At 31.6% G+C, this 17,097-nt stretch overlaps 1 protein-coding gene across 50 annotated transcripts in view; it reads left to right on the top strand.

Moving 5' to 3' along the window:
- Positions 1 to 17,097, top strand: part of LOC127167864 (uncharacterized) — a 28,117-nt gene that overhangs the window by 8,735 nt on the left and 2,285 nt on the right. For 7 of the 50 annotated variants that reach the window (XM_051114178.1, XM_051114181.1, XM_051114171.1 and 4 more), the window contains 21 exons: positions 365 to 427; positions 1,054 to 1,116; positions 1,817 to 1,879; positions 2,339 to 2,401; positions 3,151 to 3,213; positions 3,840 to 3,902; positions 4,603 to 4,665; positions 5,812 to 5,874; positions 6,338 to 6,400; positions 7,158 to 7,220; positions 9,500 to 9,562; positions 10,411 to 10,653; positions 11,017 to 11,126; positions 11,570 to 11,631; positions 11,726 to 11,800; positions 11,996 to 12,114; positions 12,206 to 12,256; positions 12,878 to 13,049; positions 14,658 to 14,819; positions 15,277 to 15,353; positions 15,957 to 16,114. In XM_051114178.1, the coding sequence (XP_050970135.1) occupies positions 365 to 427; positions 1,054 to 1,116; positions 1,817 to 1,879; positions 2,339 to 2,401; positions 3,151 to 3,213; positions 3,840 to 3,902; positions 4,603 to 4,665; positions 5,812 to 5,874; positions 6,338 to 6,400; positions 7,158 to 7,220; positions 9,500 to 9,562; positions 10,411 to 10,653; positions 11,017 to 11,126; positions 11,570 to 11,631; positions 11,726 to 11,800; positions 11,996 to 12,114; positions 12,206 to 12,256; positions 12,878 to 13,049; positions 14,658 to 14,819; positions 15,277 to 15,353; positions 15,957 to 16,114 (1,922 nt within the window). The remainder of the gene's footprint in view (positions 1 to 364; positions 428 to 1,053; positions 1,117 to 1,816; positions 1,880 to 2,338; positions 2,402 to 3,150; positions 3,214 to 3,839; positions 3,903 to 4,602; positions 4,666 to 5,811; positions 5,875 to 6,337; positions 6,401 to 7,157; positions 7,221 to 9,499; positions 9,563 to 10,410; positions 10,654 to 11,016; positions 11,127 to 11,569; positions 11,632 to 11,725; positions 11,801 to 11,995; positions 12,115 to 12,205; positions 12,257 to 12,877; positions 13,050 to 14,657; positions 14,820 to 15,276; positions 15,354 to 15,956; positions 16,115 to 17,097) is intronic. The other 43 variants (XM_051114194.1, XM_051114188.1, XM_051114176.1 and 40 more) reach the window with 37 other exon arrangements.

The following is a 17,097-nucleotide window of genomic DNA, read 5'->3' as shown; positions in this document are numbered from 1 at the left end:
ATTTATTTTTTTATTTATTTATTTATTTACAAATAGTAATAAAACTCCTCTCATTCCTGTTCTTTGGACAACTTGGATTGTAGTCTTGTATGCTTGATCTGTGTGATTGCTATAGAAATGTATGTTTTCGCTACTGTACTGATGTGTTACTGTCTGTTTTCAGTGTACAAACACAAATACTGGATTAGGACATTCATTGTCAAATTTTCATTATTGATTATTAACGATTTTAGACTGACTGCGTGTTTGCTTCATAACCAGACTGCCTCTATATATAGAAAATAATGATTTGTGAATTATTTCATGTTGCCAGTTTAGACCTCATATCACCCCAAAACAACAACTGTTTCTTTATTCACCATAGATTTTACTACAGCTACAACTTTAACAACACCTACAACAGATCCTGTCTCCACAACTACAGCAGGTAATTTTTTCTTAAATCACAACCAACTGAAACTGAATTTCATTTAACAATTTGTTCTATTTGTTCAAGTTTTTTTCTTATTACATTTTTATACACACGGAAACACATTATGTAAAGATGCAACTAACAATTACTTGTATAATCAAGTGACCAGATGATAATTTCCTCAATGAATCATATTAAAGAAACATACTGAAATGAAGCCTGTAAAATAAATAGTCTTCTTTAAACTTGACACATCACTTTTTCACGAGACCTGATATATTAGAATTGTTTATTGTTGTTGTCAACAAAAAAAATTCTTAAGTTACATGTATTATTAAAATTTGCAGCATTAAAACTGCAGCGATTACTCTGGATCTGTGTGATTGCTTTGGAAATGTATTTTTTCACCACTGTACTGAGGTGTCGCTGTCTGTTTTCAGCGTACAGACACAAATACTGGATATGGAAATTCGCTGTTGAATTTTCATCATTGATTATTAATGATTTTAGACTGACTGCATGTTTGCTTCATAACCAGACTCCCTCTTTATGCAGAAAATAATGATTTGTGAATTATTTTATGTTGTCAGTTTAGACCTCATATCACCACAATACAACAACTGTTTCTTTATTCACCATAGATTCTACTACAGCTACAACTTTAACAACATCTACAACAGATCCTGTCTCCACAACTACAGCAGGTATATGTTTTTTTAAGTCAGAACCAAATAAAACAGAATTTCATTTAAGAATTTGTTCTATAAGAATAGCAATTTATTATTATTATTATTATTAATATTATTATTATTATTATTATTATTATATTTATTGTCAAGTCAAGTCACCATTATTTATATAGCACTTTTTACAATGCAGATTGTGTCAAAGCAGCTTTAGAGTATTAACAGGAAAATAGTGAAATAATGGGGAAATTATACACACACATGCACTATATAAAGATGCAACTAACAATTTCTTGTATAATTAAGTAACCAGATGATAATTCCCTCAATTAATATATATATATACACACACACATATGTAGACAGACAGACAAAACAGGTGGTTAACTTGAAACGTTTAACTTCTTTAAACTTGACACAGTGTCTTAAAACTGCAGCACTTATTCGCTAGACCTGTTATGTCAGAATTGTTTAATATTTTAAAAATTGTCTTGCGTTACATGTATTGTTAACATTTGCAATACAGACCCAAATACTGGATAAAGAAATTCAGTCGAATTTTCATGATTGATTATTAACAATTTTAGACTGACTGCATGTTTGCTTCATAACCAGACTGCCTCTTTATACAGTAAATAATGATTTGTGCATTATTTTATGCAGCCAGTTTAGACCTCATATCACCCCAAAACAACAACTGTTTCTTTATTCACCATAGATTCTACTACAGCTACAACTTTAACAACATCTACAACAGATCCTGTCTCCACAACTACAGCAGGTAATTTTTTCTTAAATCACAACCAACTGAAACTGAATTTCATTTAACAATTTGTTGTATTTATTCACATTTTTTCTTATTACATTTTCACACACACACACACACACACACCTGATATGTTAGAATTGTTTATTGTTGTTATTAACAAAAAAACTAAATATTGCGCTAGATGCATTGTTAAAATTTGCAGCATTAAAACTGTAGCACTTACTCTTGATCTGTGTGATTGCTTTGGAAATGTATTTCTTCTGTGCTGTACTGATGTGTTACTGTCTGTTTTCAACTTACAGACACAAATACTGGATTAGGAAATTTGCTGTTGAATTTTCATTGTTGATTATTTGCTTCATAACCAGACTGCCTCTATATATAGAAAATAATGATTTGTGAATTATTTTATGTTGTCAGTTTAGACCTCATATCACCCCAATACAACAACTGTTTCTTTATTCACCATAGATTCTACTACAGCTACATCTTTAACAACACCTACAACAGATCCTGTCTCCACAACTACAGCAGGTATATGTTTTTAAATCACAACCAATTAAAACTGAATTTCATTTAAGAAACTGTTCTATAAGAATAGCAACTCAATTATTATTATTATTATTATTATTATTATATTTTTTGTCAAGTCAAGTCACCATTACTCATATAGCACTTTTCAACAATGCTGATTGTATCAAAGCAGCTTTAAAGTATTAACAGATTAACAGGGAAATAGTGAAAGGATAGGGAAATTATACACACACACATTATATACAGATGCAACTAACAATTACTTGTATAATTAAATAACCAGATGATAATTCCCTCAATTAATCAGATAAAGTAAGGAAACTGAAATATTTATATATTTATATATATATATATATATATATTATTATTATTATTATTATTTATTTATTTATTTTTTTTTTTTTTATTTATTTACAAATAGTAATAAAACTCCTCTCATTCCTGTTCTTTGGACAACTTGGATTGTAGTCTTGTATGCTTGATCTGTGTGATTGCTATAGAAATGTATGTTTTCGCTACTGTACTGATGTGTTACTGTCTGTTTTCAGTGTACAAACACAAATACTGGATTAGGACATTCATTGTCAAATTTTCATTATTGATTATTAACGATTTTAGACTGACTGCGTGTTTGCTTCATAACCAGACTGCCTCTATATATAGAAAATAATGATTTGTGAATTATTTCATGTTGCCAGTTTAGACCTCATATCACCCCAAAACAACAACTGTTTCTTTATTCACCATAGATTTTACTACAGCTACAACTTTAACAACACCTACAACAGATCCTGTCTCCACAACTACAGCAGGTAATTTTTTCTTAAATCACAACCAACTGAAACTGAATTTCATTTAACAATTTGTTCTATTTGTTCAAGTTTTTTTCTTATTACATTTTTATACACACGGAAACACATTATGTAAAGATGCAACTAACAATTACTTGTATAATCAAGTGACCAGATGATAATTTCCTCAATGAATCATATTAAAGAAACATACTGAAATGAAGCCTGTAAAATAAATAGTCTTCTTTAAACTTGACACATCACTTTTTCACGAGACCTGATATATTAGAATTGTTTATTGTTGTTGTCAACAAAAAAAATTCTTAAGTTACATGTATTATTAAAATTTGCAGCATTAAAACTGCAGCGATTACTCTGGATCTGTGTGATTGCTTTGGAAATGTATTTTTTCACCACTGTACTGAGGTGTCGCTGTCTGTTTTCAGCGTACAGACACAAATACTGGATATGGAAATTCGCTGTTGAATTTTCATCATTGATTATTAATGATTTTAGACTGACTGCATGTTTGCTTCATAACCAGACTCCCTCTTTATGCAGAAAATAATGATTTGTGAATTATTTTATGTTGTCAGTTTAGACCTCATATCACCACAATACAACAACTGTTTCTTTATTCACCATAGATTCTACTACAGCTACAACTTTAACAACATCTACAACAGATCCTGTCTCCACAACTACAGCAGGTATATGTTTTTTTAAGTCAGAACCAAATAAAACAGAATTTCATTTAAGAATTTGTTCTATAAGAATAGCAATTTATTATTATTATTATTATTAATATTATTATTATTATTATTATTATTATATTTATTGTCAAGTCAAGTCACCATTATTTATATAGCACTTTTTACAATGCAGATTGTGTCAAAGCAGCTTTAGAGTATTAACAGGAAAATAGTGAAATAATGGGGAAATTATACACACACATGCACTATATAAAGATGCAACTAACAATTTCTTGTATAATTAAGTAACCAGATGATAATTCCCTCAATTAATATATATATATACACACACACATATGTAGACAGACAGACAAAACAGGTGGTTAACTTGAAACGTTTAACTTCTTTAAACTTGACACAGTGTCTTAAAACTGCAGCACTTATTCGCTAGACCTGTTATGTCAGAATTGTTTAATATTTTAAAATGTCTTTAGCGTTACATGTATTGTTAACATTTGCAATACAGACCCAAATACTGGATAAAGAAATTCAGTCGAATTTTCATGATTGATTATTAACAATTTTAGACTGACTGCATGTTTGCTTCATAACCAGACTGCCTCTTTATACAGTAAATAATGATTTGTGCATTATTTTATGCAGCCAGTTTAGACCTCATATCACCCCAAAACAACAACTGTTTCTTTATTCACCATAGATTCTACTACAGCTACAACTTTAACAACATCTACAACAGATCCTGTCTCCACAACTACAGCAGGTAATTTTTTCTTAAATCACAACCAACTGAAACTGAATTTCATTTAACAATTTGTTGTATTTATTCAACGATTATTAAATTTTTAAACTCTGTAAAAGTGAAACAAGGATGTGGTGTATAATGTTGTGTTAACAAAATGTAAATGATGAAAATCAAGATGCATTGTTAAAATTTCAGCATTAAAATATAAAGAAATAGGTTGCAGCAGTTTTTATTTGCGACTGAACTTGAGAAATCCGCGATTGGACTGACAGACACAAATAGCTGGAGCGATTCCTTATAGTACATTTTCGCTGTTGATTAAAAGGAGATGCAGACTTTCGACAGACCCTCCAATAATCATTTGAATTATTTTATGTTGTCAGGCCAGCCCACTCACCCATTTACAACAACTGTTTCATTCCCATAGATTCTACTACAGCCGTGGGCTTTAACAACAATACAACAGATCCTTTCTCCAACTACAGCAGGTATATTTTTTTTAAATCTGAAACCAATTAAAACTGCAGCCATTTAAGAAACTGGACTATGGGCTAGCAACGGGAAATTACTATGATTATTATTAATGTTATGAGAAGTCAAGTCAAGTCACCATTACCTGCTATATCTAACTGATTCTGATTGTAACAAAGCTTTGAGATGAACGTTTTCTAACGCAATTTTAGTCAATAAAATGTTAGTACAATAGTACATAATTTGACCATTAATTTTGTAACATTATAGGGGAAGCTGAGCTTCCCTTGCAGTCTTAAAGAAATCGCCACTGATATATACACACACACATATGTAGACAGACAGACAAAACAGGTGGTTAACTTGAAACGTTTAACTTCTTTAAACTTGACACAGTGTCTTAAAACTGCAGCACTTATTCGCTAGACCTGTTATGTCAGAATTGTTTAATATTTTAAAAATTGTCTTGCGTTACATGTATTGTTAACATTTGCAATACAGACCCAAATACTGGATAAAGAAATTCAGTCGAATTTTCATGATTGATTATTAACAATTTTAGACTGACTGCATGTTTGCTTCATAACCAGACTGCCTCTTTATACAGTAAATAATGATTTGTGCATTATTTTATGCAGCCAGTTTAGACCTCATATCACCCCAAAACAACAACTGTTTCTTTATTCACCATAGATTCTACTACAGCTACAACTTTAACAACATCTACAACAGATCCTGTCTCCACAACTACAGCAGGTAATTTTTTCTTAAATCACAACCAACTGAAACTGAATTTCATTTAACAATTTGTTGTATTTATTCACATTTTTTCTTATTACATTTTCACACACACACACACACACACACACCTGATATGTTAGAATTGTTTATTGTTGTTATTAACAAAAAAAAACTAAATATTGCGCTAGATGCATTGTTAAAATTTGCAGCATTAAAACTGTAGCACTTACTCTTGATCTGTGTGATTGCTTTGGAAATGTATTTCTTCTGTGCTGTACTGATGTGTTACTGTCTGTTTTCAACTTACAGACACAAATACTGGATTAGGAAATTTGCTGTTGAATTTTCATTGTTGATTATTTGCTTCATAACCAGACTGCCTCTATATATAGAAAATAATGATTTGTGAATTATTTTATGTTGTCAGTTTAGACCTCATATCACCCCAATACAACAACTGTTTCTTTATTCACCATAGATTCTACTACAGCTACATCTTTAACAACACCTACAACAGATCCTGTCTCCACAACTACAGCAGGTATATGTTTTTTAAATCACAACCAATTAAAACTGAATTTCATTTAAGAAACTGTTCTATAAGAATAGCAACTCAATTATTATTATTATTATTATTATTATTATATTTTTTGTCAAGTCAAGTCACCATTACTCATATAGCACTTTTCAACAATGCTGATTGTATCAAAGCAGCTTTAAAGTATTAACAGATTAACAGGGAAATAGTGAAAGGATAGGGAAATTATACACACACACATTATATACAGATGCAACTAACAATTACTTGTATAATTAAATAACCAGATGATAATTCCCTCAATTAATCAGATAAAGTAAGGAAACTGAAATATTTATATATTTATATATATATATATATATATATTATTATTATTATTATTATTATTTTATTTATTTATTTTTTTTTATTTATTTATTTATTTACAAATAGTAATAAAACTCCTCTCATTCCTGTTCTTTGGACAACTTGGATTGTAGTCTTGTATGCTTGATCTGTGTGATTGCTATAGAAATGTATGTTTTCGCTACTGTACTGATGTGTTACTGTCTGTTTTCAGTGTACAAACACAAATACTGGATTAGGACATTCATTGTCAAATTTTCATTATTGATTATTAACGATTTTAGACTGACTGCGTGTTTGCTTCATAACCAGACTGCCTCTATATATAGAAAATAATGATTTGTGAATTATTTCATGTTGTCAGTTTAGACCTCATATCACCACAATACAACAACTGTTTCTTTATTCACCATAGATTTTACTACAGCTACAACTTTAACAACACCTACAACAGATCCTGTCTCCACAACTACAGCAGGTATATGTTTTTTTAAATCACAACCAACTAAAACTGAAGTTCATTTAACAATTCTTATCTTATGTTTTTATACACAAACACACACAAACACACACACACACACACACACACACACACACATTATGTAAAGATACAACTAACAATTACTTGTACAGGTGCATCTCAATAAATTAGAATGTCATGGAAAAGTTCATTTATTTCAGTAATTCAATTCAATTTTTTAGAAAATTGTGAAACAATTGTGAAACTGTGAAAAATTGTGAAATTGTGAAAACTGTGTATTAAATAAATTCAGTGCACACAGACTGAAGTAGTTTAAGTCTTTAGTTCTTTTAATTGTGATGATTTTGGCTCACATTTAACAAAAACCCACCAATTCACTTCTCAACAAATTAGAATATTGTGACATGCCAATCAGCTAATCAACTCAAAACACCTGCAAAGGTTTCCTGAGCCTTCAAAATGGTCTCTCAGTTTGGTTCACTAGGCTACACAATCATGGGGAAGACTGCTGATCTGACAGTTGTCCAGAAGACAATCATTGACACCCTTCACAAGGAGGGTAAGCCACAAACATTCATTGCCAAAGAAGCTGGCTGTTCACAGAGTGCTGTATCCAAGAATGTTAAGAGAAAGTTGAGTGGAAGGAAAAAGTGTGGAAGAAAAAGATGCAAAACCAACCGGGAGAATTGCAGCCTTGAGAGGCTTGTCAAGCAAAATCAATTCAAGAATTTGGGTGAACTTCACAAAGAATGGACTGAGGCTTGGGTCAAGGCATCAGGAGCCACCATACACAGACGTGTCAAGGAATTTGGCTACAGTTCTCATATACCTCTTGTTAAGCCACTCCTGATCCACAGACAATGTCAGAGGCGTCTTACCTGGGCTAAGGAGAAGAAGAAATGGGATGTTGCCCAATGGTCCAAAGTCCTCTTTTCAGATGAGAGCAAGTTTTGTATTTCATTTAGAAACCAAGGTCCTAGAGTCTGGAGAAGCTCATAGCCCAAGTTGCTTGAAGTCCAGTGTTAAGTTTCCACAGTCTGTGATGATTTGGGGTGCAATGTCATCTGCTGCTGTTGGTCCACTGTGTTTTTTGAAAACCAAAGTCACTGCACCCATGTACCAAGAAATTTTAGAGCACTTTATGCTTCCTTCTGCTGACCAGCTTTTTAAAGATGCTGATTTCATTTTCCAGTGGGATTTGGCACCTGCTCACACTGCCAAAATCACCAAAAGTTGGTTAAATGACCATGGTGTTGGTGTGCTTGACTGGCCAGCAAACTCACCAGACTTGAACCCAGTAGAGAATCTATGGGGTATTGTCAAGAGGAAAATGAGAAACAAGAGACCAAAAAATGCAGATGAGCTGAAGGCCACTGTCAAAGAAACCTGGGCTTCCACACCACCTCAGCAGTGCCACAGACTGATCACCTCCATGCCACGCCGAAGTAAGGCAGTAATTAAGGCAAAAGGAGCCCCTACCAAGTATTGAGTACATATACAGTAAATGAACATACTTTCCAGAAGGCAAACAATTCACTAAAAATGTTTTTTTATTGGTCTTATGAAGTATTCTAATTTGTTGAGAAGTGAATTGGTGGGTTTTTGTTAAATGTGAGCCAAAATCATTACAATTAAAAGAACCAAAGACTTAAACTACTTCAGTCTGTGTGCATTGAATTTATTTAATACACGGGTTTCACAATTTGAGTTGAATTACTGAAATAAATGAACTTTTCCACGACATTCTAATTTATTGAGATGGACCTGTAAAATCAAGTGACCAGATGATAATTTCCCCAATTAATCATATAAAAAAAAAAAAGCAAACTGAAGTTAAGGCTATAAAACAAATAGCCTTCTTTAAACTGGACACATCTCTTTTTTTGTGAAAGCTGTTCTGTTAGAATTGTTTATTGTTGTTATTAAAAAAATAAATTTTTGCATTACATGTATTGTTAAAATTTGCAGCGTTAAAATTCAGTGCTTAATCTTGATCTGTGTGGTTGTTTTGGAAGTGTGTTTTTTCACTCCTGTACTGAAGTGTTGCTGTCTGTTTTCAACTTACAGACACAAATACTGGATTAGGAAATTTGCTGTTGAATTTTCATTATTGATTATTATAGTACATTATTATGATTATTGTAGATATTATATTTTAAACTGACTGCATGTTCGCCTCTTTATATAGAGAATAATGATTTGTGTGAATTATTTTATGTTGCCAGTTTAGACCTCATATCACCCCAATACAACAACTGTTTCTTTATTCACCATAGATTCTACTACAGCTACATCTTTAACAACACCTACAACAGATCCTGTCTCCACAACTACAGCAGGTACATTTTTTTAAATCACAAGCAACTAAAAACTGAATTTCATTTAAGAAGTTAACTGCATGTTGCAGTTGATACAATTCAAACGATACCCAACCCTAGTAGCTACAGCTGTCAGACTCTCCTTCCTCTTCTCACCTACAGTATGGAGTTCATTTTCCTCTCGCAATAGTTAGGCCTACTTTTGTCTTCCAGGAATATTTCAGGATTCCTGATCTTAACCTGTAAATGTTAAAATACTTAAATGTTACAATAGTAGACTATAGCCATCAAAATGTAAAAAAAAAAAAAAAATTTATAATATCTTAAAAAATCACTTTCTAACCATTTTTTTTGTAAAGTTATGTCCATTTTTAGAGCTTTTCTGTGGCAATGTAACACCATAAACAGAAGAATAAGTACATTTATAAAATTTTAAGTTTCCAAATCCTTAATTTTCTTCAAAAGTAGTCCTCTTTTATGTTTTTTGTTAGTGTCTTACAGTAGTCTTCACTTTTTGCTTGGTTTTAAAAAAATGAGGGACTGTCTACAGTGCACAAGCAAGCAGACACACACACACACACACACACACACACACACAGTTATGTCAGATAGTAGGAGATACATCACCTACAGAACATAATGGGATGACAGAGATTTCTGGTATAACTTCAGGTATAGCTTCCACAACAGTTTACACAACAAAAACAAAAAATAACCCAAACCCAAAATTGTAACTGATAATTCAGATTTACTTAATGGAAAATGTTGATTAGTTTCTTAGTTTTATTATTTTATTGAATCTTTTCTTAGACCATTTTCCTTATTAAAATGTATACTGCATTTGTACTGAAACAAATCTCCAAATACAGCAGGAACTACTGTAACCCCAGATGCCAGTACAACAGGGATTTCGGCTGTAACTTCAACAGATCCTACTTCAACTACAGTAACAACAGGAACAACACGTACTTCGACAACAACCAAAACAACTGTCAAACCAATTAAATGTGAAAATAACGGAACCGCAGATTCAAGCAACGAGTTTTGTATCTGTCTGGCTGGTTTTACAGGGAGATACTGCAGTAATATTCAATCTGAAATTTCATTCAAAGGTTTGTTAAAAAGTCTATTAAATATGTAGTTAGTAAATAAATAGAAAATAAATAGTTTTATGATTAAGTATGTTAACTAGTTTATGATAAATTTTACTACAACGTCATCTTTTTAATGTTGTGGATTAAAATTTCTTCAAAGCTGAATAAAGATGTGGTTAATAATGCCATAGACCCATTTTTTTGTAACTGCAGTAAACACTTAGTCACAAAACAATGTCAGCTAGACTGCAAGAGATGGGTCGATTGCCTTTTCTAGTTTCATTTAGTTAAGTTTTATACCTACTTGTCATTACACTAATAATGTTTTCTATAAGTCCTATAATTATTTGTTTCTTAAAAATTTCTCTACTTCTATTTCAGAAATTAAAAGGACAGTCAAAGTTGCGATAGAAGTGAATGAAATCTTTAAAACAGAATATGCCAACACATCATCAAAGGAATATAAAGAATTTGTTAACAGATTTGAAACGGTAAGTGTTGTGGTCCTTTCCTCCAGCATCTTATAATTCAAGTAAAGGCTATTATCTTGTTTCAGTTATAACTGTCTGAAATTTCTTATTTCATGGGATTGACACAAGTTAAGTTGAACGTGCAATATTAAATCTTAACACATCTGCCCCTTTAATATTTTTATTCCTGCTTTTCACAAATGTGTTTGATCATTTTAAAATGATTGCCTAACACTTGGGAAGGGGATCTGACTGAATACATTTACTGAAGTCATCTTTGTAAAAACAAAAACACTAGTTTAATCACTTGTTTGCAGATACCTCTTTTTTGACAAATTGTTGCCTATACAGTCATTTTTTAAGAAAGAATGCAAGACTCTTGGATCCAAAGTATCCAAGATTTTCACAAAAATAAAAAGCCTTTTGACCTGAATTATTACAGATACATTTTCATTCAATTATAGGTTATAAAGGTGTATAACGACAGTATATCTGCAAAATTCGAGGTGGTCAAAATAATTCTAAGGTAATTCATCTACTTCGACTGCACAAGCTATTTTGCCCTTATAATGTCTGACTATTAGGCTTTAATGCAATTGTTTTTTTTTTTCCTGTCAAAGACCTGTTAACCCGCTAAAAAAAGAAAGTGGCCAAAGAACAAGAAGAAGTGTGCCTTTGGAGGATACTGAAAAAAGGTAATGGTATAAAATGTACTAAACCAAATATGTATAATACTTAAAATAAATAAACAGTAGTGAATTAAAAAAGATGCTAAACATTGTTTTATACATATATTCAAATAAAACGTAATGTTACAGTTTTAGAACTCTTAAAAAACCCAAACCTATTTAACAACTACTATTTTTCTTTTTTTTAAATGGTGTGGCTAGTGTGATTGTTACACATGACATGGTTTTTGAAATGGAAAACAGCGGCAGCATTGACACTACTTATAATAATCTAGCAAGAAAAGTGCAAGAAGTTCTTTCATCCTTGGAAAATAATACAGGTAGGTCATCATATGCATTTCCCCCATCATCTATTCTGTAGTTATTAGATGAAATATTAATCTATGTTTGTTCATTTTTTTTCTATTCCAGCAATAGATTTTAATGTTAGTGATGTCAGTAAAGCAACAACTAAACTCAATGGTGAGTTTTTTCAGTTAACTTGTTGCTAAGGGGCTAGGATCAAGAAAATAGTGAGTTATTTTATTAACCAGTTTCCTAATTTTATTGAAATACATACTCTACACCAAAAATAAATAAATAGAAATAACCAACTGAAATAATAATAATTAATAATGTTTGATGAACATGTGCTACATGTTTTTAGTTACATTTCTGCTTAAAGCAGAACAGTTGGCATCTGCATCTAAATTACAAAGTAGTTAGAGATAAAATACAAGTGCACAAATAAGAAAAAGGGCACAAAGAATAAACAAGTTGAACTCACAATTCTAATAATTGAATTGTTATCAGGAGCTAGAAGCTATTAAACCACAAAAACACTACATAGAAAAGGCTAAAAAGGTTCTAGGTGTCAGTGAACAAAAGTAGAGACTTGCTAGAGAAACTATAAAAAGAGACCAACAGTACTTTTGGAGAAGCTAAAAAAACTACAGTAGCAAGTTCTAAGCACAAGGGCAAATTAATATACAACTATATTGTATTAAAATAAGTGAATTGTTTGTACTTTGTTTGTTTGTTTGTATGTTTGATTTATTGTTTACACTTTTTATTTCTAATATTTTTTATTTCCAATGTTTAAAGAGGTGTGCACAGATGCTGAAGTAATTTCTGTCGACTTCCGGCAGTATTATGAAGCAGTTCAGATGGTAGACGAAGTGATATGTGTGACTCAATGCCATATAAATCATCCTAAGTCAAAAAGATGTTCAAAAAGTGGCACCTGTGAAGTTACTAAAGCCGGTCCATCCTGCTTGTATGTACTTTTATTTAACTATTTTCTTTATGATATTTTTTTAGACTTTACTGACAAAGAAAGTTAGAGGGTGTGGTGGTTAAAGATCTAGATGGGAAAGGTCTGTCCCCATCATAAGTGTACTGTTGCTTTGAACAAAAGCACCTGCTAAATGACTAGCTTGAAAATAGAAATAATTATGAGTAGATACTTATATTTCTGTGTAAGCAATGTCAAAGTTCATTGTCATCATTCTGGCAGCATAAAATATTTCAGCCTGGTCTCATTGTTTATACGTATGTATTAGTACGTAATGTTTAGAAGCACAAAAACGTATGTTTTTATTGATGCTGAAATGTACAATTTGGATGTATTTTAACATTTAAAACATAAAAATGGCTATGTATTTTTAGCTAAAAATAGTAAAATATTTACGAATCCTTTATATCATTAAGATATTGGTAATACTTTACAATACAGGTGCACAAATATGCATTAATTCATGCTTAACAAATGCACAGATAATCATGAGTTAATATATAACTCATGAAGAATTAAACTACACTGTAAAAACAATTAGTTGAGTCAACTTAAAATAATTTGTAACCTGGCTGCCTCAAAAAAAGTTTAATCAACTTGAAATGTTAAGTTGTACTAAGTGACAACTTAGATATTTGAGTTCATTCAAATTAAAATTTGAAAGCGGCTGGGTAACAAGCTCAGCTTTTAAGTTTAACAAACCAAATTTTTCACTTTCACTAAGTGAAGTGATCTTAACATTTTAAGTTGACTAAACTTATTTAAGTTGACTGAACTTAAAAATTTAAGGTAGCAGGGTAACAAATTATTTTAAGTTGACTCAACAATTTTTTTTGTTTTTTTTGTTTTTTACAGTATATTTATTAATAATTACTGCATCAGCAACAGATGATTCTACATGATTCATAGATTAAGTAATCAATAAATTGTTATTAGTTAAATGTGTCATAATGTATTAATTCCCTAATAACGTATTATATTAACCAATAGTGTAAATTTATGTGTTAATTACCACCATGGGTTGAAGCCATGTATTTCAACTTTCAGTTGTCTGCTTTAATTAATCATTAGCTAATGATTTGCAAAGATATCATTATGTTATGACTTTACTTGAGGCAAATGACTAACTAATTCTAAATTACATACAAGTAAATTATGCAATTAAAAGCATAATGCCACTGATATGAAAACTAAATACAATAATAATAATAAAATTATTGCCGCAATTTCAGTATTCATAAGGATTAATTTGCAAGTCAGTAAAATTGTTCATTTTTAGGTGTTGTCAGTACTTCAGTATTGTACATTGAAATGCTGTAAATACGTCAGTATTGTACGTTTAGTGTCTGTAAAAAAGTAAGTAAATGTACGTTTTATAGAACCGCATTTTAGGTCAAATACGTATGAATTATCATGAGATCACGTTGAATAGTTTATGTGATCAAGAAATACTGCTGCAAGTACAGGCTAAAGAACTGGAAATGAAAACAAAATAAAACTAAAGCAATTACAAAGCAATAGTAACAAATATGTGCAGATATTTCTCAGAAAATGTAAAAACATGTATAATGTTTTTTTTTTCCCCTGTAGTTGCCTCCAAACTAATTCTTACTGGTACTTGGGAACGGATTGCAGTTTACAAGTGCACAAAGTTGGAATCTATGCTGGATTGGGAACAGTGGCAGCCATAGCAGTGTTAATTGTAGCTATAATGTCAGCTTATCTTATAATAAACAAACGGACAGTGAAGAGGTAATTAATTTCATACTTCATCTTTAGAAAACTGTTTTAATTTAAAAAATTATATGGCATGTCTGGTGTTGTGCGGTCTTGAGGTCATGCCAAGGCATTTCAATCAGGCTGAAGTCAGGACTCTGACTGTCAGTCAGTGGGTGGACAGATAGCCTGCAGGATCTCCTGATAAACTTCATGTAAAATTTGAAAAATCCTGTTTCTGATGGATTTGCAGACAAACCAGACCAACAGATTTGTTTCAGTGGGCTGAAAATAACATCAGGAATTTCCTGACTTCCTGATTTGCCCTACCCCAAAAAATCTGTGATTATGTGATCTTTTAGGTTTACTGAAAACAGCATGTTCTCTTGTTTTGTAAATGTTTATGTCAATGTGTATTGGGAAAAAGAGGATGTTCTTAGGATAAAATGTTTTTAAGTCTTCCTGTCCATAACTGTATTTCTTTGTCATACAGGAATAAGGACATTAAGCAAGAGCTAGTCAAGGAATGGTTAGAAGACGACTTTGAGTGGCCACCACAAGAGAAAACAGGTATGTATATACATATATATATATATATATATATATACACACACACACACACACACACACATTTTGCATCATTCAACAATTGTTACCTGACAGTAACTAAATATTTGAATCATCAACCAAATTATTATTTGCTTTTGCTTTATGCACAGTTAACAATACAGTACTGCTATCTCAGTAAATTAGTTAGATAGCACATTTGGTATTGTGCTGTCTGTGTGTAGCAGCATAACTTTAGGAAAGAGAGGTGGAAAAGTTTTATTTTAAGGTGCCTGCCAACACTTTTGGTGTGGATTATTTTTGAGGTCCTGTTGTATTGTAATGCAAAGAGAGAGGGATGGGCCAGATAAACTATATTGAGACCTGACAGTCCGTGTGTGAACGCTTTTTTATTTTACATGTAAAGATCTTCTTTATTTTTTAAGCATATACATAGTTTCTAGGCAAGTTAGAAACCTTGTTTTCATTTTGATGCAGAGCACAGTATAGGCTGATCTAAAACAAACTTGCGCTGTGTATAAAAGTTTTTTTTTTTATCTCATAGAATATATGGTTTCCTGTTTAGCAATTTTCTGATTAGTCATCATGCCTTATTTATATTTCCAGCTGACAGATATGACAATCCAGTATATTCGCCAAGAGAGGCACATAAACAGGGAAGTTTCAAAATAAATAAACCAGAATTCTCTGCGGATCGATCCTACATGCAGAAATTTTCACCTGGACCAGATATTAATCTCCAGTATCTTCAGAGGGATCCGTCTGTGAGTACTGAGAACATGCACATATATAGACCAATTTTGGGTAGACGTCACAGTGATGTCACTTGAAGCTGTGCGCGCATAGTGGTTGCAGAAAAACACTGGTAACCAGTGGAGATAAATGTGTAAAATCCATGGAATAAGAGGGAAAAAATATTTTTGTGCCTTTTGATGTCAAAATCGGAATGCAAATAATTTGTATAGAACACTGTAGTCAAAGACGCAATTTGAAGCTAACCGCGGATGTTTAAACGGACATACTATAGATGAAAACTGATGAAACTATGATTACTCTACTTGTAAAGCATAAATTTGATTTAAACAATAGGTCTACATAATATTCACATATGCTGTTCATAGGGGATGTATTTTATTAGCCCTACACAGTGTTGGGCAAGTTACTTCCAAAAATGTAATACATTATATATTAATAGTTACTGTCTTTTAAAAGTAATTAGTTACAATGACTACAATCAGTTGCAATATTAATGTCTCTGAATTGTAATGCGTTACACTACTTTCACCAAAATATCCACAGAAGTATGACTAGGCATTATAAAATACCAACATGTAGTTTATTTCTGCTCATTATACATCCAGTGGAGGGTGAGGAGGTAGGTCTATATAGCATAAAATTAAAAAAAATCATATTTAGATAGGCTACTGGTATGTAGGTCTACATTAACGTTGTTTGTAGTTTAGGTTAAACACAGATAAGCACAAAATTATTACATTTATAAATAATGCCGGTAAATAAAGCAAAATGTTATAATGTACAAACAATAAACACAATACCTAACCTATAGACTATTTTGAACGGTTTTCGGGACAAAACAAGAATGAAATATATAAGTTGCTAAACAAGCCAAAACGAATTAGGCTAATTTAAAGCGAAACTGAAACCAAACGCGTTGTTCTCACGCAGCCTACCTCTCTCATTCGGCATGAATCCAATTAAATGTGTCCATATTCACCATGTATTTGAA

This window comes from Labeo rohita, chromosome 7 (assembly GCF_022985175.1).
Source record: "Labeo rohita strain BAU-BD-2019 chromosome 7, IGBB_LRoh.1.0, whole genome shotgun sequence".
NCBI classification, from domain to species: Eukaryota; Metazoa; Chordata; class Actinopteri; order Cypriniformes; family Cyprinidae; genus Labeo; species Labeo rohita.
The sequence above is the reverse complement of the archived record's forward strand: the minus strand, read 5'-3'. Positions and strand labels throughout refer to the sequence as shown.